The sequence below is a fragment of the Ictidomys tridecemlineatus genome, chromosome 14, assembly GCF_052094955.1.
Source record: "Ictidomys tridecemlineatus isolate mIctTri1 chromosome 14, mIctTri1.hap1, whole genome shotgun sequence".
In the NCBI taxonomy this organism is placed as follows: domain Eukaryota; kingdom Metazoa; phylum Chordata; class Mammalia; order Rodentia; family Sciuridae; genus Ictidomys; species Ictidomys tridecemlineatus.
This window is the reverse complement of record NC_135490.1, coordinates 26,784,106-26,806,241: the sequence shown is the minus strand read 5'-3', so window position 1 is coordinate 26,806,241 and position 22,136 is coordinate 26,784,106. Positions and strand designations below refer to the sequence as shown.

The 22,136-nt window shown below is 35.6% G+C and overlaps 1 protein-coding gene across 2 annotated transcripts in view; it reads left to right on the top strand.

Annotated features, from left to right (window-relative positions):
- Asb5 (ankyrin repeat and SOCS box containing 5) overlaps positions 1 to 22,136 on the top strand; it is a 91,869-nt gene that overhangs the window by 50,611 nt on the left and 19,122 nt on the right. Inside the window, exon 1 of one of the 2 annotated variants that reach the window (XM_021726518.3) lies at positions 19,745 to 19,954. The exons of the other annotated variant lie outside the window; for it this stretch is intronic. Coding sequence (XP_021582193.2) covers positions 19,831 to 19,954 — 124 coding nt within the window. The 5' untranslated portion in view covers positions 19,745 to 19,830. Of the gene's footprint in view, positions 1 to 19,744; positions 19,955 to 22,136 lie in introns of those variants that run through there. 2 annotated transcript variants of the gene reach the window in all.

The following is a 22,136-nucleotide window of genomic DNA, read 5'->3' as shown; positions in this document are numbered from 1 at the left end:
ATAATTACAGTTCACAGTAGCAGACAAATGTAGTTTTTAAAAGAAATTTCCAACCAGCTGAGACCTAGGTATGATTATATACCAGAATGCCGAAAAGCTATGTGGTAGTTAAAATAGCTTAAAACATTTCCTTCTTGATCCCTTTGTGATTCGAATACATTTTACAAACCTATTTTTTTTAACCTCTGAAGATTTATCAACCCCACCGTCATATTAAAGGGACTTATTCTTTGTTATGCTTTTCTATTTAACCATCTCTGGTATCATTCTTGCTGTTAAATGACTCTGTATATCAGAGGTCAAGTCTATTTTTAAAGCTAGCACTATACTTTGAGAACAACAGTGGGATTCAATAGAATTGAGAGGTGTTTTCAATGTAATATTAAACAGTACAGAGGACAAATATAGATGTTGAGGAAGATGTTCATTTGGTGAAATCACTCTGAAGGCATAGAAATACTCCAAAGCCATGAACTACAAATATCCCAAGAATATTAAGAGGCAGTTCTTTTGTTAAGGGCAATACTTTCCAAATTCCATCTTAGGCTCTGAAAGGATTTGGCAGTTTTACCTTCAAGCAGACGGGGCCAGTTTTTGGCATCTGTTTCTTGAACATCTTTGATTATCAAGATAATGAAGATATAGGATACAAAAAATGCAAAATGTATTGTTATTATTCTTAAGTAGTTTGTATCCTTATTGAGGAGATGAGACACCCACATATGATACTCACTTTTAGACCTACTAAATGGCAAACAAATTAAAGAATGAAAGGATCAATTTCAGATATGGACTTTCAGGGATATCTTTATGGAGAAGACAAAAGTTGAGTTGACCTCAGAAATGAGTGAAAGCATGGATTTGGGGATGCTTGTGGTATATTGTGAAACAAAGAGTTTGGCTAGAGTTGAAAGTTCATGCAGTAGAAAGAAATAATAACTTGGACTCAGATATGAAAGAATTTGAATGGCAAGCTATGCAATTTGGACTTGACTTTGAAAGCAGTTGAAGTCACTAAGAGTTTTTGGTAGGAATAAGTTGGGAAGATAGGAAAAAATATGTAGGAAACCATAATGCAAGGTAGATTAATATAGTAGTCATCTTTGGGATTAGACAATGGAACAGATTTGCAGTAAGTGGGTCAGTTAGAACCTTGCCATAGATGAGGCTAAACTGATTTGATGATACTGGTGTGAACAGAAAATCAAGAATAACCACAAAAAAATAAAGAAAGAGAAAAGGAAAGAAAAAAGAATGAATCTGATGATGACTTTAAAGAGCATTAGCAGAGTGAGCAATCATTACTGTAGGTAACTGAGGGTCTCCAGAAGGAGATGTTAATATGACAGTCAGAAGAGGGATTGATCAGCCACGCAGGTCAATGTACAGCTCCCAGGCAAGGCCACCTGGGGGAGGTAGACCTTCAGCTACTTGGTGTGTATAGAAGGTCACCTACCTATCTCTACTGTGACAAACCAAGGTAAACAGAAAGTGGTAACTAGAATCTGAATTCTAGTCTTGCAGTTGATTTATTTAGTGTATTTCCTTTGCTCCACTTTCCTGTTCTCAGGTAGCCAGCCTTCTGGTTATGATTTTTTCCCTCACTAAAAATGAATGTGCTGACTTACCCACCAGAGAGTTCTAGTCCTTCTGAGACTTTTAGTGCTTATTATAAATTAGTATGTTAGCATCTTGATACCAATCTTTAGTGTCCTGTGCTTTTTGAGCTATAAATCTATCTATCTCTGGTAGATTTTTACCAGCTTTGCTAATAGATCAGGTTTCAGAGTCTGCAAGGCCCTGGGCCAAATTTTGGATTGTGGAAAATTCCTCAAGGTAATATGTATCTATGGGGCCACTTGAGAAGCATTCTGTTGACACTCGGCCTCACCAGGCACTCCTTTTATGGTTGGAACTATTCTATGTGGATCGTAGAATATATGTAGAACATTCCAATACAATGATTTTGCTTGTTATTTTTGTAAGTTGGGTTTTAAGGTTGTCATTAATCGAATAATTATTTTTGGTTCCAACTGCAATTGACACCTGGAAGTAGGATACGGTGTAAACATGCCACCTCAAGTTAAAAAAAAAAATTTTAGTTTGGGGGAGTAGTGTGACCTGGGTAGGAAAAGTGTCTATAATTTTATATGATAAAATATCTTTTTTTCCCCTCCATCACTAAAGTCCATCCTAGGATTAAAATCAACTTTAGGAATTCAACTCGAAGGCCATTGCCAGCAATTTCAGGCGTTTCTAAGGAAGAATTTACTTTATATGATTTTTGGTGCTACCATATTGACTGTGCACAAGATTAATTATGGTAGGAACATTTCTCAAAATCTCAGGAGTCAAATCTGCAAGATGACCTCTTTGGTGGTTTTCATTATATGAATGTACAAAAATAGCCTCAATATAGTTTGGACACATATTCTGTACTTAGGTGAAACAACTACATAAGAATAACTGAAACCAATAGAACCATTTTTGTCTGACAAAAGGTATCACATTACATTCAAAAATGCTCCTAATTTTTTTAAAAAGTTTTAATTTTTTTCCAAACTCTATTATTTTTTTGGAAATACCAGAGCATTTTTTTTTTTACAGAAGAGACCAATGTAATCCAGCAAATTAAAAATGAAATATGGGAATAAAGTTCTGAGTTTAGAAATGACTTTCTCCTATTTTAGTCATATCTTTCTTTTTCCTTTATATTTGGAAAAATGCATGAATTTTTGAATTAAAAAAATTGGTAGTAGCTTAGGAAGAAGCTGTTTTTCTAGAAGTATTCTTCTTAAACATTTTTGTTCTTCTCTTCTTTAGTTGTTCAGTTACCTATTCATTTACCACTTGCAGCATGTACAACATTTATTTGTATATGTCCTAGGTCAAAGGCACTGTGCTATGTAATAAGAATAAAATTTACCAAAGTTCACATCCTTGTCTTTAAAATGTGTGTAGCCTGGAAGGAGAGAAATCATAACCACGTAATTGAAAAAAAACATGATAAACACTACTTTACAAGGTTAAAAAAGGTGCTGTAAGAGTACAGAGAAAATAAAAATTGTTCTTCCTGGGGTATGTCAGTTAAAAAAAAAGCTGTGCTAAAAATATACATATTTTCCCCTTCAATTGTGCACATATTTTTGTTCATAATGCTCAACAACTTTCCAGTTCTCCTCTCTCAATCCTTCCTTATTAACTCACTTTTCACTTGTTATTTTTAAACTAATATCTCTTACCTAAAGCTTTATCTAAGCTCAGAGTCTTGTTTAAAATTTTTTTAGTTTTAGGAAAATGATAAGTATATTCATTGCTTATCAATAAATCTTTTTGAAAAATTACAAATACTTTGGTGAAAATTTCAGAATTTGATTGACTGGACATAGTCAAGTCTTTAAAAAAATCATATAATAAGGATGGTGAGTGAGTGAAAACTAGTTGTTAACTTTTGGTTTCCCATGTTACTATCTGTTTTAGAAAATGGTAAGTTATTTTTAAAAAGCTATTTCTCTTATTCATTGATGTAATTGACTTAGTTCTGAATTTAACTCAGTCCATCAAAAAGCCACCATTGGTTTTTTTTTAGAATGGAAATATTCAAATAATATCATGTCAGGAAGGAAGATGCTAAAGGGTTCCATAATTGCCAAATTGTTCTGAAAGACTTCCATATGGTCTGTGAGTAAACAAATACTACTTTTATATCATCTTTATTTCTGACAGGTAAATGCTGTATGTACACATATTAATATATGTGAATATAATATATGTAAATGATATATAATTTCTAGGAACATAATAAGTTACAAAAATTTATATTTGCTGCTGATGGCTTGCTTTCTGAGTGAAAGGAGAAGAACTTGGATGAGGTGAGTCAAACCTTGCACATGTAAAACAACCAAACAGCAAAAAATAAAAGCATACGTGCTGAATTGAAGTCAGTCAAGTTTTGCAACAGTTGTTCTCTTAGAAGTCAGGAAGGGAAGAAACTGAGTTCAGCTGAGATATAAGGCACTTCACAGAGAAGGCAGAACTGAAGGCAGAAATTCAAAGTCAGGGCACAGGTTTTTACGCAAGAAGTAGAGATGAAACAAAATTGAATGCACAGACTAAAAAAAGAAAGAAAGAAAAAGTTTAGAATGGGGAATTAAAGAAGTCTGGTCCCTTTGGAGCATGCTTGCTAAAGATGAAGATACACAGTTGAGTGGTCAACTGTGTACTAATGGACACATCTTTCACATCTTTTCAAATCATGCATCCAAAAGTTCCTAGTAGAGAACACTCTAATGCTTTTACTGAATTCAGTGTATGAGTCATGAGCCAATGATGGAGATAATTACTGCTATAAGTATTTTATAAAATCCTTGATGTAATTATTTAATATGCTATTATGTGCATTTCATCAACTACTTGTCAGAGAAGATGGAATACCTCACGGACACTGGCTCAGTGGTGCACATTCTGGGTGGCTCCATGGCAGTTTCATGGATCTCTGCAAGAATTTTGGCACGCTTTCTAAACTGGAGAAAGATTATTCCCAGTAACAGATAAACCATGTTATTAAAAAATAGGTGGAGGGGCTGGAATTGTGGCTCAGTGGTAGAGTGCTTGCCTGGCACGTGCAAGGCCCTGGGTTTGATCCTCAGCACCACATACAAATAAAATAAATAAATGTATAAAAAATAGGTGGGGTATTTAGAATGAAGAAAAGAAAGGGAGGGAGGAAGAGAGGAAGGGTAGAGAAAGAGAAAAGGAGGGAAGGAAGGAAGTACGGATGGAAGGGAGTGAGGGAAGAAGGAAAGAGGAAGAAAGGGTGGAAAAAGGAAAGGAGGAGGAAGAAACAGAGGGGTTTTCTTACTCCTTATGTATAAAACTTTTGGCATTTCCTCTTCACCAGCTGCATAGGGAACAATGATTCATTTCTTCTAGCCTTCCCCCTGCAATGCTATAAAGTAGACCATTGGCTTTTTAGAATGAAAATACTCAAAATACTATCAAGTCAGGAAGGGAGATGCTAAAGGGTTTCATAATTGTCAAATTGTTAGTGCCAAAAGAAACTTCCCTGTGGTCTGTGAGTAAACAAGCCCGCTCTGTGGAATTTAGATTAAGAGCAGACATTTTAGAATAATTAGTAATTTTTTTCAGTCCTACAAAGCCCCATTGGTTTCTGTGGGACAGGATTTTGAAAATGTGTCTTCTAAATAGATGTAAGAGTTTTCTAGAAGAGTCTTGGGGATTGACAGGCTTGAGTGGTGTGAGGGGAAAAGTTCTCATGGCCCTCTTTCTCCTCTTTATATAGATCAACTCTGCTTTCATGAATCTCTATAAGTTGGACGTTAGGAGAAATTTTCTTCAAAGGAAGAGATAAAATAATGTTTAAAACTAAACTGTCCCAGTTTATTTAAAATATTACTTAAGTTATGTGCATCGCGTTACAGACCTTCACTCTATGAGTCATATACTGAACATCTTTTCGACATTCTTTCCTAGGGATTAGAAGAACAGTTAACATTTGGGGCCTGTCAGGAATGTGCATAACTATGTGAAATGGCACAAGGGCATCCTGTCTCCATTAGGCAGCTAAAATTTCCATGTCACCATTACCTACTGAGTAAAATAGAAACCTTCAGAAATACGTAGGCTCTTTCCAGAAGGCTTATAGTCTTAAACTATGGGCACGGTACAAACAAACTGAAATTTAATACCGAAATGCCACTCATGTTCTTAAATAGAAGCACTGGATTGCCTCAGCTGTCAAGTGTGCAGCTTTAAATGAAAACTGACAATGATAAAATTAAAGTCAAGCCTCATCCATTGAAAATCCACTCTTCACTATCATAATGCTGCAAAGTCCCTTGTTATTAGAGCGAATCAGGTAAGGCTACCAAAATGTGAGAGGAAGTCATCTTTCTCCAAAAAGGTTTCAACACACTCCAGCAGCAGTTAAATAATGACCACCAAGAGTAAGGACTGACTCAGCTCCTCAGTGACAACCAAACCCGTCTTTGATGACCACTCAGAAGATCTATGAACACTGTTTTCCAAATTCTACCTCACTCACTAAGAAACGATCATTTCTATCGCCCATTAAGTAAAATTAACTTTTTAGAATAAAATGTTGCACCAAATGTATTGCTGAATCCGGAAGTTAGATGTCTTCTTTCCCGCTTGAACTATGATCCAGAAGGGCAAATGTAGAAAAGGAAAAAATGCTGGTCCTTTTGAGTTGAGATACACAGAATCATAGATTCATTTTCTGAGAAAGAACAAGTACTTCTTCATAGTGATGTTCCAAGAACTAAAAGACAAGGAGCTGAGTCGGCCAAAGTCCCAGCAACTCAGGATGCTGAGGCAATAGGATCCTAAGTTTGAGGCTAGCCTCAGCAAATAGAGAGGCCCTAAGCAACTTAGCAAGACCCTGTCTCAAAATAAAGAAAAAAAAAAAAAAGAAAGAAAGTGGGGCTGGGAATGTGGCTCAGTGGTTTGGTGCCTGAGGATTCAATCCCTAGTACAAAAGAAAAAAATAAATAAACAAAAGACAAATGAAAACTTGAGCATCTCATTCTCTCTCTCAACCCCTGCCCGCCCCCCACATAGTTATGATGAAATTGCTCATCTAGTAAAAATAGGGTAGGAGCAAAGTTCTATTCAGAGAAGTCAACAAAGCAAGGCTGGTTTGTGTGGAGAAAAAACAAGAATAATGAATGTTAAGTCCTAAATAATACTTGCATTATGTAATTGGGAAGATACTTCAAGAATATGTAAGAGAAATCTGTTTAAATAAGCACAATATTTTGGATTCACAGGCAATAGTGATATTGTTTATTTTTTTAATTTTTGCTTATGAAAGTTAATTGGATTTGATGATAGAGATTTTTATGATCATTTAAAGCTTCATTTTAAGAAGTATGCACTTATAATCACAGATCTGGTTTTACAGCACTATAATGAATATTTTTATTATTTGATTAATTTGAAAGGCAAAGTAGTTAAGTAAAAAGGGGAAGAAGTAGTTTGGAATTAACCTAAAGTTCATGGGGCAAATGCAATTTATGCTAAATACTTGAATGGAGACTGAATTGTAACGGTATGACAGCTAAAGCAGATCTTTCAAAGATGCTGTTATTCTGGAGCAGGAAATGATAGTTTACTAGACATAAAGTCAATTGGTCCTTGAAATAACTGTCTGTGGCATACAGGAAAAAACAACGCTTGCTTTGGATATTGAAGAAAGTCAGCAAATATTTGTAGAATAAAAAAAACCCTTATCTAGGAGAAAATGGAGGTTAAGATCACATGGCATGTAACCTAATGACTTACTGGGACACACATTATTCAAACTCGCTTGGCACATTTTAGCTGTGTGATCCTAGAAAAGTTGCATGACCTCTGTAGGCCTCAATTTCAGCAGCAGCAAAATGGAGATATTGGTACTTCATAAAGGATTAATGTCAGTCTTACATAAGATACAATTTATTACTTCAACCACTCCACACAGTATCTAGCATCTAGTTCACACTCCATAAGTGTTAGCTTTTTATATAATAAATTTTTTAATAAACAAAATAGAACTGGCTAAAATTTAGTAACACAGAAAATCATCAATAAGAAAAGATAATTAACTGTGTTTGCCAAGGAGTTGCTACAAACATGTAAGAATACCAGGATGAATCTACTATGCATGGGCTGGGCTCTAGCATCATGGCTATCCATTAGGTAGAGAATTGGAGCTCTGGAAGGTTTAGGAAGGAGCAGAATTTCCAATGAGACCCTGTTGGGGCTGAGCTTTTCGCTCTTGGTCAGTGACCTCTCTCACTCCGTGGTCTTTCACTCTGAGGACACCAAGTGTGAGCAGCTAAATCAAGTTCATCAGGTCTCTACCATCCATGTACTTTGTCTACTGGCTTTTTTCATAGCAGAGGTTTTTAATTATTTAAAATGTTTCTAACAGACAACTAAAATAATCCATGCATTTTATGCCTTTAAAACAAAGTTTTTCATGGGCTGGGGTTGTGGTTCAGTGGTAGAGCACTTGCCTAGCATGTGTGAGGCACTGGGTTCAAGTCTCAGCACCACATATAAATAATTACATAAAGGTCCAGCAACAACAACAACAAAAAATTTCAAAAAGACTAAGTTATTCATGTTATTCAGACACTCTCTTTGGTATACTTTATGAAACAAAGTAAGGCCTTACAGGATTGGAGCAAAGCCATGCTCCTATGGCCAAGATCCTAGGCAGAATGATATGGTGGGAAACCTATTTCAGAAGTTGGGAGTTAAAAAATTACTTGGAGATATTTTTTCTACCATATTATATATCAAAGGAATTTTCCTTTGTAGAAATTCTTTGACAAATTTGTAGCAGTCTGTCACAATGACATGTAATGGCAAATTTCTGGCTTCTTTCTTACAGTCACCATCATAGAAAGAGTTGGAGCTGCTTAACCTCCAACATACCAAAGCACCGGATGGATATTAACATCCTCTGCCAAGCCATGCTTCTTAAAAGCCTCTTGGTCTTTTATTTTCTTTTCTCTTAATCCCCAGCAGCTGAAAAGAGAAGACAAAAAATAATGACAACAGTAGTGAAGAGCTGAGTCAGCCAGTTCAGCTATTTGGCTTTTTCTTTTTCTTTTCTTTTTTTTTTTTTCCTCTGCTCTTTTCTGCCAAGTCACTTCTCCAGGAAGTGACCAAAATATAATTTATCCACTAAGACTAACTCACAAAAGTTCTTCTTCTTTTTCTTCTTCTTCTTTTTTTTTTTTTTGAGACAGGAGAAAAATATGTTTTTAAAATGAACAATATATATGGATACAGAATTATCTCATGTAATCAATAAGCCTCAACTCTGGTCCATATTTTAAATTACCTAGGGTTTTATGACAGGCTTGGAAGTGTCCTTTCTAGAGCTATGACTCCCTGGGCCATTGCTGCTTTATCATGACACTGCAAAGTCTATGGGGGGAGTGGGCATGCCTCTTTCTAGAAGATTATTTTTAAAATAATTTTTGTCTTCAATCTTCAGTTTGAGACCATTAAACTATAAATATTACAATTGGGGAAAAGTGACAATTGAACTAATAGGAAAATTAAGGTTGAGAGTTGAAAAATCTGAGAAGCTAGCATTTTCCTACAATATGGGTAAGTGCAAATCTCAGCCTAGAGTCAAAATTGAAGTTTTACTACTGAAAGCTTGGCAGGAATATGATGAACGACAAGGAACTTTCTCAAAGTGGAATGTATTATGGTGACTTCCCAAATTTAAGAGTAGCACGTCTGAGTAATAACAGTCTGTGGCAACCTCCAAAATTTTCAGGATGTGGTTCAGTTTATCTTGTTTTTGTTTGTTTGTTTGTTTGTTTTTTAACTAGATTCCTGTTTGTTTGTTTTGCTTGTTTGGGCACTGATGGAGATTGAACTTGAAACCTCACACATAACAGGGAAGCATTCTACCATTGAGCCACATCCCCAGCCCTTTGGTAGACTCTTAAGGATAATACTGATATTGGTACCGACCATTTGTTCATTGAGGTGATAGAAATCCAGTTCCATGTGATGATATTAGAACAGTAGTATTTTAACAGAATTGCTGTTTTTCATAATAGTTAAATGCTAGATGCTGTAAAAATTTATGTTTAAAATTTGCTAAAATTCCAAATATATATGCCAGTATATGTGTACAGCTGTCCTTTATATGTAGTATATAAAATGGCTTAAATTACTGAATTTTTGTTACACTATATAAACTTTTTATTTAAAGGAGTCCCATCTAAAATAAATAATTTATTCATCTAATGTACTACATTTTCTTAAATTGAGGTAACTCCATGTGTTGTCTTTCTAGTAAATACTATGTGGTTAATATTTTAGACAGAGGAGAAAATGAAACATGGAAAGAAATAAACATCCTCTTCAGCATAGAGTGAATCCCTTGTTTAAATTCCCTATGATTTAACTTAATAGAGTGATTATCCAGGCTCTTGATATTACCCAAACCTAGGCTTTGACTTGGCATGCCCCACCTCACATTTCCTATTGATAAAACATTATATTTATTTCGTAATTCATGAAGTTTTTGCACATATATTACCCATATTCATCCTTATAACTGTCCTCTAAGTCAATGGTATTGCACTTCTTTTGCAGAGAAGGAAACAGAAGCTTAAAAACGTAGAGGAGCTTACTCAGGTTATTGATCCACTTAGAGGAAAGTGAAAATGTAAGCCTGGGTCTTCTGAGGTTGCTTCTCATATCACTCCTGACTTACCATCGTGAGGTTTTGCTTCTTTGTTTTGTATTATGATAACCTGAACAAATTCAACATGCTATACTGTCAGGTTGGTATATTTAAGAGCTTATAAATCTCACCAAGATGAGGACTCATTATATCCTTAGAAAAGTGCCTGGCAAACAGAAGCTACATAATAAATATTCAAGGTTGGAAGTAATACAGGAAGAAGGAAACAAGGAAGGGAGAAAGTGAGAGGATTCAACTTAAATAAATGGACTTTATTACCACATTCAACTTCAATGCAGGGTAGTCATTACTCTAATCATGTCTGATTCAATGTTGTGAAATCATATGCATTCAAATAATTGTTAATGGATATTGACTCTGGGAATCTCCAAGAACAAATAAAGACAGTAAATACTGTCCTGAAGTTGAATCTATAGGTAATGCCTTCATCCTTGATCAGTCTTATTGTCACTTTTCTCAACACCTTTTATCCTCATGAAATCATCCTTAGTCCCCTCCCCAAATAAAAGAAATATTTTTTGTATTTCTTTTTAACTGGGATCAGTTAATGGCTGTTAATATATTCAAGTATCTTCTTCATCCTTATTAACTCAAAGATTCTTTCCTTTGGTGAGGAACACTGCTTGTTCACCTTTGATATTTCATCTTGAGTGAATATACTTGAATTCTTAAAGCTTTATACTTTCTGAGCCAATCTTCAAATATTATTAAATGTTGTCTCTTTATTCATTTGAACTTAAACACTCAACATGGTACTTCAAAGTGTGTACAGCAAACAGAAACTCCCACAAACACCAGATACCTGAATAATAACTGGAAGGAGGGTGCAGTTATTATCTTTTTTCCCTAAAGCAGATCATAACATTGTCAAGTGTTAGCTAGGGTCACAGGAAGGGACATGGCTGATAGAAAACTGAGAATCAGAACTAGCTGAAAACAAGACCTCTGAACTTTAAATCTTGACCCTTCATTCCACTATGTACATCACACCTGAGCCCCAAATTTTGTAGTATGTGTTTTATCTAGCAAAGTGATAGAAATGATTAAACAAGTAAAATTAAGAAGTCTTGCCTTTGCCATACACACAACTGGCTAATTCATCCACGGGCTTCTAGAGGACCACACTGAGAGGAATGTTCTGTGTCTAGTACCAGGAACAATTTTCCCATTGTTGATATAACAACAAGCAATGAGAAAGTAGCATCCCCTCCTCTCCCAGTGGGTTAAGCCAAGGCAGAGTCCTGCAGGACACCCAGGCTATTCTGCCAATATGATATACCCCAGCTGATATGTAACACTGTTGTTGAGGCATCTCTGGGACCTCTGACTTTCTTTGCTACTTTTATAAGTACACTTAATTTTCATGAAAAATATCAACAAAACACACTCTAACTGCTGTTGGTGTGTAAACCTTCCATAAACACGTGGTTAGTGGTGATAAAGCTATTTGTGGCTAGAAGTATAGAGAGGAGAAAGATTATGGGTAAAACTGTTCTTACATTAGACCCTTATCTGTGATACATATCAGATTTTCTCCCCAAGACAACAGGTTGCTGACTTCTTTTCTTGTATGAATTGTTTTAAGATTTCAAGCAGGCAGTTGGTAGAGATAGAATAGTATGTGGAAAATCAAGAGAAATACATAAGAAGCAAAAAAAAAGTGTCATATTAGGAGAATAGAGAACTCCTTGTTTTTATTACATGTGTCAGGGGCTATTCTAAAATGTGACATTGCAAAACTCATTTGATCCTGTCAAAAATCTTGTGATGTAGGTGCTATTGATCATTAGATTTTTTTTTTGCCTTCCTTATTTTATATCCACTGGCTCAGATTTGTTTGCATGTGGTTTTGGGTAGCAAAAGAGTACATCAGAAAAAGCACAAGGTAAAAGCTGGCGATCTCTGTTCCAGTGTTGTTTTGCCCTTCACCCCCTGGGTGACTTTGAGGATACAGTCTACCCTCTCTCAACCTCAGTTTCTGCCTTTGTAAAAGAAAGAAGTTAGGATCAGGGGATTTTCAATCTCTGTCTTAAAAGCCACTGGCCCTTTCTTTTGCAATGATGTGAAGGCTCAATTTGTAAGCTGATGGAGTAGAAACTGCACTGTTTGAAGACAGCCCCACACTTTGCCAGCATACTCTGCAGTGGCTCTATTGAACTAATAAGGCTCTCTGAAGCCATTTGTAAATCACTAAAGTAGATGACATCTATGTCCACTTTTAGTTCTGAAACGCTGATTCTTTCATGCTATTTCGATTTCTGGTGAATCATTTTTTTGTCCCAGAGAAGCTTTTAGCACAGCAAACCCAAGTTACCTTTTGTGACTTTAGTGCACCCATGACCTCAGCTACCTCATTCCAGAACTTGAAGAATGTAATAAACAGAACTGCCCAGAACAACTGCCTCAAGTCACAAACTAACATGCAACGACAATTATTTTAAAGCGCTCACTCTCTGTGTCCTTGAAAATGGTATTTTATTTATTCACTTCTTTCCAGGGCCATCCAAGGTCATTTGGAGTACACTATGGGCAATTTTGCTCCCCAGTCACTCTGGAGTATTCTTCTATCTGCAAAGGTTCTTGTCCTCTCCACTGTGCACATTCCCAGTACTAGGAGAAAGTTCCAAGGTCGTGTTGGGTGCTTTATTTGTTCCATAAAGATGAACAGTTACTTTTTCAGCACAAATGGGAGAAATAAAGTCTCTTACTGCTCTCAGTGGTAGAACAGATAGAGATTCTGCAGATTTGGGCAATTAGGGAGAGCAGGAGGTCCAAATAGCACTACAGAATGGAATAAAGAACATCAAGGGGAGAAGAGCCACATGTTTCCCTTCTCCTGTTGGAGTGTAATGTTTTCTGTTAACCTATTCCTCTATTTTAAAATCTTTCTAGCTGGGGCACTTTCTGTGGATTGGCCACCTGTGATGGCTTTGTGCTGGTCAACTTAGTTATGCCAGAACTGCTTCCCTTTCCTGTGTTGTTCTGGGTGGAGTTGACCAGAAGAGAAGTGAGTATAAGATTTGGATGGCAGTGTGAGGAGCTGCCAGTTGTACATGCTGAAGCTTGGTGTAGGGCACCAGGTGCTGTGGTTGGTCACACAGGTAATTTTGTAATACCCAGCTCCACAGCTAGTTCTGCTCCATCAGGTCTCCCCTTTTGTCCTGAGTCCTAGGCCAGGAACAAGTGCAGTTCTATGATGAAGGACAACAGCTTCTCCTCCGATGATCCACATCACTGAGAATGGAAATGTTGATAGACATCATTCCAGCTTTACCCTCCTCTACTTGACATCAGTTCTCCTTGCTGGTACCAGGGGCAGATATTTAACCAGATCTTGCAATACAACAAGATATGGTTGGCATAATATGTCCCTTCTCCTGAACATTCAGAGTGATCAAACCTTAACTTATGGGGCTGGGGTTGTAGCTCAGTGGTAGAGCAGAGCGCTTGCCTAGCATGTGTGAGGCACTGGGTTCAATCCTTAACACCACATAAAAATAAATAAATAAAATAAAGGTATTATGTCCAGGTACAATTTAAAAAAAAAACCCAAAAACACACCAATAAAGAAAAAAAACTTAATTGATACATTACTGATATCTGACTGAACTGGTCATCATAAGAAAATTACAGATCAATCTCACTTACTGATATAGCTACAAAAAATAACTATCAGTAAACCAAATCTAGCATGAGGTTCTAAGAAATATAGCATAATAAGTATTTCTGTTTTACATAGCATCCTGACCCATAAATTGATCAGACAGAGTAAGTACTCTATTAGGAGATACAATCTTGTTTTGCAGAATATAATCAAACCTGCAAAAGTTACCTGCAGATTATTTTGAAGAAAATCTCAGACTTTTAATCAATAAAAAGGAAATGGATAAGATGGTGACCAGAATGATGTGGGGAGAACCATTAGCAATGATGACAATATTTCCAATAGCTTAGTCTGGCCTTTATCTCAATGGTGATATTAAAACTGAAAGAATATTGACATAATCAAGGGAAATTTGAGGGTAGAGAATTGACATGATGAAGCAATGGATTGGACTATGCATACTTCCATATCAACATTTGAAAGTCATGAGGGTAACGACAATTAAATTTATTAATAAACTTTCAGTGGAACACATGATGCTTCATTATTATACATTTAAGAAATGTCATCAGTTCTTTGTCCAGGACTCTGGAATTTACATATTCACTTCAGCTCAGTAAACCTGCAGAGAGAAATTGTTCAGATTAGATGTTTTATCACCATGGACAAGAACCTGGAGACTGTCAATAAGGATATTTTGGAGATTTCTGTGCTTCAAGAATATTGCTCAGTGGTACACACCTGAATACCAGTGAATTGGGAGTCTGAAACGGGAGGATCACAAGTTCAAGGCCAGCCTGAGTAAATTAGCAAGATCCTATCTAAAAAAATAAAAATAAAAAGGGTTCAGAGGTAGAGAGTATCCCTAGATTAAATTTCCAGGGCCAAAAAAAAAAAAAAAAGAGTATTACTTCTTTGAATTACTTCAAACTCTGTGGCTTCTTCCTGATCCTTTAGACTTTGTTTTTAATTGGTTCTTTTTAGTTATACATGACAGTAGAATCCACTTTTACATAATTATAAAAGCATAGAATGTATCTTGCTCTAATTCAGTCCCCAATACCTCTCCTTCCCACTCCCTCATTCCACCCTCTGCTCCCTTCCCTCTATTGTGGATATATTCTTTATTCTAATATATTAAGTTCTTTTCCTATTTTTTCTATTTTACATCATAATGACAGGGCTATTTTATATTGTATCTACCAGCATTTATTTCTTTGCAACCAATAGACTTACCAGGGCCACAGTTTTTGATATATTTTTGAATCAATGGCTCTGTTAGTCTTTGCTTTCTTGTTACTTCCTTTGCATGGACTGTTTTTGTTTGCTTCTGTTTGGAGTTTTTCTTTGGTTTGGTTTGGTCTCCCTTATAAAGAGGCAAATTTACACACAGTCTGCCAAGAACTGTCTCAAAGTTAGCAAGCAAGTAATGAACCATAAATATCTGAAGTTACCAATAACTAGAATGCTTGAGGTGCGGTTTTTAAATTTGCCTTTTAACTCTATCCCTTGGTAAGAAGGCAAGATTCAATGAAGAATGTGTGAATAGTGCATTAATATCTACATTATATACGATTATGAATAACGCCATGACAAGCTAACATTAATTGGAGCTAGCTGTGTACTGGGCATTGCTCCTATTTATATATTGTTTATGAAATTATTTAGCAATTCAGACATCCTGTGAAGCAGGTGCTAGTGTCATCCATTTTCTAGATGAGGAAACTGAGGGACAAAATTATGAATTAGCTTTCCCAAGATAGCAAATTAGTATTTGAATGAGCTGGACTATAGACCTTATTTTGGTGGTTTTTGATTAGAGAGCTGAGACTCCTAACTAGTGTATTCTCTGAGCATTTCTACTGAGATCCTGAATTCAAATGTAGGTAAACTCCTGACCAAGTAGCATTTATAAAAAATGGTCTTATCAATGCAAGTTTAAAATGTTTTATTTCGATGTAGTGCAGTTAAAAAGTAAAATCAGTGTAGATAAATGTATATACTTGTGTATATTTTATATATGTATTTTAAAGCAGTATGTGTTTTCTTCTCAATATATATTTAGCAAAGTCGGTAAAAAAAAGTTCTATTTTGAAAAATGAATCAATATTTTGGTTAGATTTTCCTTGTTTATTTTTTTTCTTTCAGAGTGGCATCTTTTTGTTTGATATCTTTCCACTGTTAATTTCACAGTTTTCATGCTAGCCAAATACTTTCAAGGATATCTTAAGAATAACAGAAAGGACTGGGGCCATAGCTCAGTGGCTGGCCTAGCATGGGTTCCATAGCGTCCTGGGTTCCATCCCCAGAACTGAAAAAAAAATAACAGTAACAATACTAAAAATAGTTTTGACCTTACTCTTCCACAGATTATTTTGTTGTTTATAAAAATTTTAGTAATGGAAATGTATTATCCATGATAATGCCATGCCCTCTATATTGAGAATCACTGATTTAGAGACCTACTTGAAAAATTACTTAACTCCAGTAAAATGTATATGGAAGTTAGATATTTTACGGTCTACTTTAGCAGTTAAGGCCAGTCCTGCAACCTAGCTATGAGCATTTCGCTATGAGTTTGCTTACTATGACCAAGCTTTGTGCATTCTACAATGCCTCTCAAATCCCTCACTAGAGTTTGGTGTTCAATTGGGCAACAATTGTCTTTTCATCTTTGTGTCTGGAGGACATGACACCTGGTAGGCACACAATGAACACTGAATGAGTGAATGAATGAATCAATATTTCACCATCTTGTACATTCATTACACAACTGAAAATTACTATACTTTAGTAGATGGAGCTTAAGGTAGTCTTAATTTTAGGCATTTAGGCCCTGGGATTAAAATTGTATTATGTTATTTCCATTCTGTGTGTAGACATTATGTGTGTCATGTTTTGAGAAGTTTTTTTAGCTGTCAGTATTAACAAATCTTTGAATATAGTAGATAGAAATCATCTTTAACCAACAGCTAAAGGGAAATTATTCTTCATCGTACCAAAGTTGGTAAAGTTGAAACGACCTTTTTACATCTCAACCCCCTGCACACAGTGTTCAGGCCCTGATATGTTTTTATATGTAGTTTTCTTGTTATCCCAACCATATTTCCTCTTATTGTGATTTTTATATCCCTTATCCTTCCTACAAGGCTTAGCATTTTATTCCAGCCTTCGTAAGTAGTAATAACAGTCCAGCTCTGATCTATAGTACATCTTTGAAGTTTTTCTGCAACATATAAAATAATAATATCTCCTATGACATTTAATTTTGATTATTTTCCCTCATGTTGTATGTGATATGGGTTCTCTTTAAAACTTTTGTCCCATTTACAGGAGGACTTAATGATATCCTGTAATTTATCCAATTTGTTTTGTTTGTACACTAGGGAAGATGCCACATTCTTCTATATGTCTAAAGATTCCACAGTACACCTTTATTTAATTACAGATACCCAACATTTAAAGGATTCTGCCCCAAACCTGTTCACTTCATTGTATACTGTTTTTATGAAGTCGTGCACTTGAGTATACTCAGTCTATACAACATTTTGTTCCTTTTTTCCCTAGTGAATTAACCATGACATTTTCCTTCAATTTCATGGGATCACTGTTGAAAGTTACTTTTGCTTTTGATCTATTTAAAATTTTTGAGAGAATAAAACTTACCAACCCACAGTCTCGCACACATCTCAGTTAACTCTGTAGTCAAGGTCAAAGCCAATAGTCTCTTTTCTTTTTTCTTTCCCCACTGCACTGGAAATTCATTTATCATCACCAACAACTACGAAAATCCTTCTTGAAGTATTTTCAAGTTCCTTTTGTGTGTGTGTGTGTGTGTGTGTGTGTGTGTGTGTGTGTGGTGCTGGGGATTGAACCCAGGGCCTTATGCATGTGAGGAAAGCATTCTACCAACTGAGCTACTAAGCTATAGTCCCAGCCCCCATATTTGAATTACTCTTTAAACTGACGCTTTTTTGAATGTCCCTATCTAAGAGTTACACTGTGAAACAATGGAGAAACAGATTCAGTCCCTGTAATAAGAGTGCACAGTCTAGTGGGAGATACAGACACTGAAGTAGATCATCATAATACAAGGCACCTAAAATTGTTTTAAAAACAAAAATCATTCCCAATAATTATAGTAAAGCTTCCTATATTTATTTTACCTAATAAAAGCATAAAGCTGAAAAGTCAGATAAGCTTAAAATTTAATTTTCTTTTAATTGATTTAATTCATTTTAAACAAAAAATATAATGTAGTGTTATTGTATAGCTAGTGTAGATTATCATGTTCCCTCAGTAATTACTAACTAGGGAACAATGAGTCAAAGATTAATGACAATTGGTTTAAGTAAATTTACTGGACCTATATAGATCCCTTTGTCTTTTTTCTTTTAGTACTTGGGGATTGAACCCAGGGGTGCTGTACTAGTGGGCTACATTTCCAGCCTTTTTATTTTATTTTTTGAGACAGGGTCTCAATAAGTTGCTGAGACAGTCCTGGGACTTGTGATCCTCTTAACTCCCCCTTCTAAGTCTTTTCTAACTACTTGAGAATATGCCACCTAAGCAAATTACCAGGCTGAGCTGGCTCTAAATTTGGGGGGACTATAATATGCTTAAAACTCATATACTAAATTGCCTTTTGTGTGTTAGTGATAAAATTTGAACCAAAGCATGTTAGAACCAGAAAATGATTATGTCAAAGCTCTTCATTTTATGGAAGAGGAAGCTGAGGTATTGTTAAGTTACTTGCCCTGGGTCACACCAACAGTAGAAATTAATTCAAGATGAAGAAAACATATTCTTGGTGTTCATTAGTGATGTTGTCTTTGAGGTCAACAGCAGCAACATAATGGAGCAGCGTACATTAATAAGGTAGCACATGGAAAATCATTTTGTAGGTGGAATGCTCTTTTCTACTATTCAACTTGCTACTTCCCAGTTTTGTTCCCTGTACATACATACCAACAGAAGCTAGAACATTAAAAACAGTGACTAAAAAGTAAAGACAGAAAAAAAAAGTACAGACAGATAACAGAATCTGTCGCCATATTTCATCCAGACAAATCTCAATATGTTAATACCAGTAACTTGATCACCAGCTCAGTTAATCCCTGGAGACCAACAGGGCTCAGTCACTGCTCCTGACTCCATCATGGACCGTGTGCTTAATTCAGCTCTACATGCCAGCAAAAAATAACAGGCACATGTTTGGTTTTTCCTCTCCTCTTTCCAGCTACCCTTTCCTCTGCCTTTTAGGGTGAAAAATCTCAGCTGCCCTTAAACTGCTTGCTGACGTCTTTTGGCTTAGAAGTGACCTCTCCCCAAAAATCACAATTGTGAGCTGTGCCTATATAAATAAGGGCTGTGATTTTTGTACTGAAGCCAGATCTAAACTTAGATCCTTACAAAATTAAAACATCGAGCTAGCTACTGGCTGCCCCTAATGCACACAAAGTATTTATTCTTGAGGATGAAGGAAAAAGACTACCTCATCACTGATCACTTTGGGGCTTTCTGTGATATTCTCCTTGCAGCAACTATCAATGGGCCATTTCACATTTGAACGATTTGTAGATGATTTAGATAGTCATTTATATTTTAAAGACAAAGCTCAACTCTATACAGTTTCACCCAGGAAAAGCAGTTTTACCCATGTTTTTCTTTCTATATCACACAAACAGTTAAAGACTTCAGGCAGTAGGGAGTCTCCACTTTAAAAATAGAAAATGCTACAGCATTTCTGGCCCATCCCCCACACTACATCAACCAGCCCTGCTCCCAGGGTTTCTGAATAGAGTTCACTGTGAAGCCATTCTCCAGTCAGCACACAGGCACCTTTGAGAAAGTCTGAACGGAAGGAAAAAGTAGGTAGAAATCCAGACGCTAATGTTCCTTCTGGCTAGAGCACTTGCACTCATGATACCTGCTTGTCACAGGCAGAGACGTCCACCAAACTATGTCCGCAGATATTGCTGTTGAAGGGAACTGCATTAAGCAGATCCTCATGAAAAGAAGGCTAGCCAGTATAGAGGAATATTCTTCTAAACGAAAAGCTAGCTGGGGTATTCTGACCAGTCAAGGTTAGTACAGCAGCCTTTGCAAATCTGTTGGTGACCGGAAATAAAATATATAGACCTGTTTTTGCAAATACTAACTTTAAACTGTGGGTGCTTTCCAGAATGTGGATTCTGAAATGTATGGCATGTCACAAGACAGCACTGTTTTCACCTTTTAGTATATGGAAAAAGCAGCTGCTGTCTCATTTTTATGACTGGATGATGGTAAACTTTTAGATTTTTGTGTTCCCTTTTCTGTTTCAGCAGGTGTTTCTAAATTGGTATGGAAACGGAAACAGGATATTAAGGGAGGGAAAAGACTGCTTCTATGGAAATTTTAAATCATATGAATTAAACCAGCAGCTAAAAGGGATGATTAGGCAAGAAAATGAATAGGACAGCTTCCTTAAAATGCTCTGACACAAAGTTATTAACTTTAATAATAGAAAATTATAAGAGGAGAAAAATATGCACAGTACCAAAGAGGAGTTATGTAAGGGAATTATTTTTTAAAGGAAAAGTACAGTAAATTGTAGTAGAGCATCATTTTTTGGGCCATGGAAGACATAAATGTTGGAAATGCAGATTTGGAGATAATGAATGATCTCCCCTTTCAAAATAAGAATAATTATATTGGCTATGGGATAGTTGCGGTTTGAAGAATATTATTTATAAATGATTATAAATTTTAAAAACAAAGCATAGTTTAAAACAGGATCAAATATTAACATTTCTTTACAAGATCGAAAAAGCAACTGGATTCTCTCTTCTAAGCCCAAACACAGTTCCTTTTTATTGTTTTTTAACAATAACTGAGAGCACACTAGCATGAATGAAAATAAGTTGACCACAAAGAAAACAAATTAACAATTCAACCAATGCTTGGTTTGCTGTGTTCTAGGCAGTGCTCTAGATGCTGGGAAGCTGAAATAAATAGGCTCATCACCTCCTGGCCCTTAAAGTCCTGGAGGAATACAGGCAATTATGGTAGAAATAAAGAGAATCTTGTCATTTTTTCAAATGAAGGGTAAATTGCCTAATTATGCAGTAGGCCACAGATATTAGGAAGGATAGATTTGTGGGACTTGGCAAAACAAAATTAAGAAAAGAAAAGTAAATGAATTTGCCTGAGTGATTCTCCTACATCTTCAACACAGAGATAGTAGATGTTGAAAATAAGTTATAAAATAATGTTCAAAGTCTAATTTTGTGTAAAGACAATCCATTTTTATGTAATCTTTTTTTACATTGCTTGATTACTGAAGATATAATAAAGGAGAAATGATTCATCCTTTGATTTAAAAAAGTTCAAAAGGACAAGACTCAACAAACTTTGATTTAGTTTACTTTCAAATTTTCCCAGCAGTGTTAATGAGAATGTAAATAGGCCCAATCCTACTAGAGGTGACTTGATAACATGCATAAAAATTTTAGGAATTTACTCTAAGTAAATAATTAGACATATTCACAAAATAAGCAATTAACATTGATTTCTTAAAACTAAAACTCACTTAAACGTTTGAAAGGTGATCAATTAAATAAATAATGGTACAATTATACAATGGAATACATACCATAAAGTAATCATTTTGTGACATGGATCAATGAGATATTATTAAATAAAAACAAATAGATTTAAAAAATGAATAGTGTGGCTGCATCTTGATTTAAAAATTTGTGTGTTTATAAAAAAGTTAGGTAGAGGATACACTAAAACATTTAAAATGGCTGTTTTAGGAATATGTATTATGATTTCTTATGAATTTGCCATTTTTTATCTGATACATAAAATCACCTTTACAATCACCATAACAAGCAGATATTGTTTTTATGTTGTAGTATATTTTTTACTCTTTCAGATATGCATTCTGTTATATAAAAATGTGGAAAACAAAATTTTGCAGGCCTTTTTTTTTTTCTTTTTGTGGTGCTGGGGATTGAACCCAGGGTCTTGGTGCATGCGAGGCAGGCACTCTACCAACTGAGCTATGTCCCCAGCCTCGTCTTCTCATTTTTAACAGGTAATCTGCTTCACTTGTTTAGTTCATTGCTTATTCATTATTCATTGTGGAACCTTTATGGGTTAGCAGTTCACTAAGTACATTATGAGCTTTGGGATTGAAGAGAATATTGTATTGTGAAACTTCATTGAGCATTCAAAAGAACTGAGTTTACTTCCTGGCTTCATCATTTATTCTTTATTCTT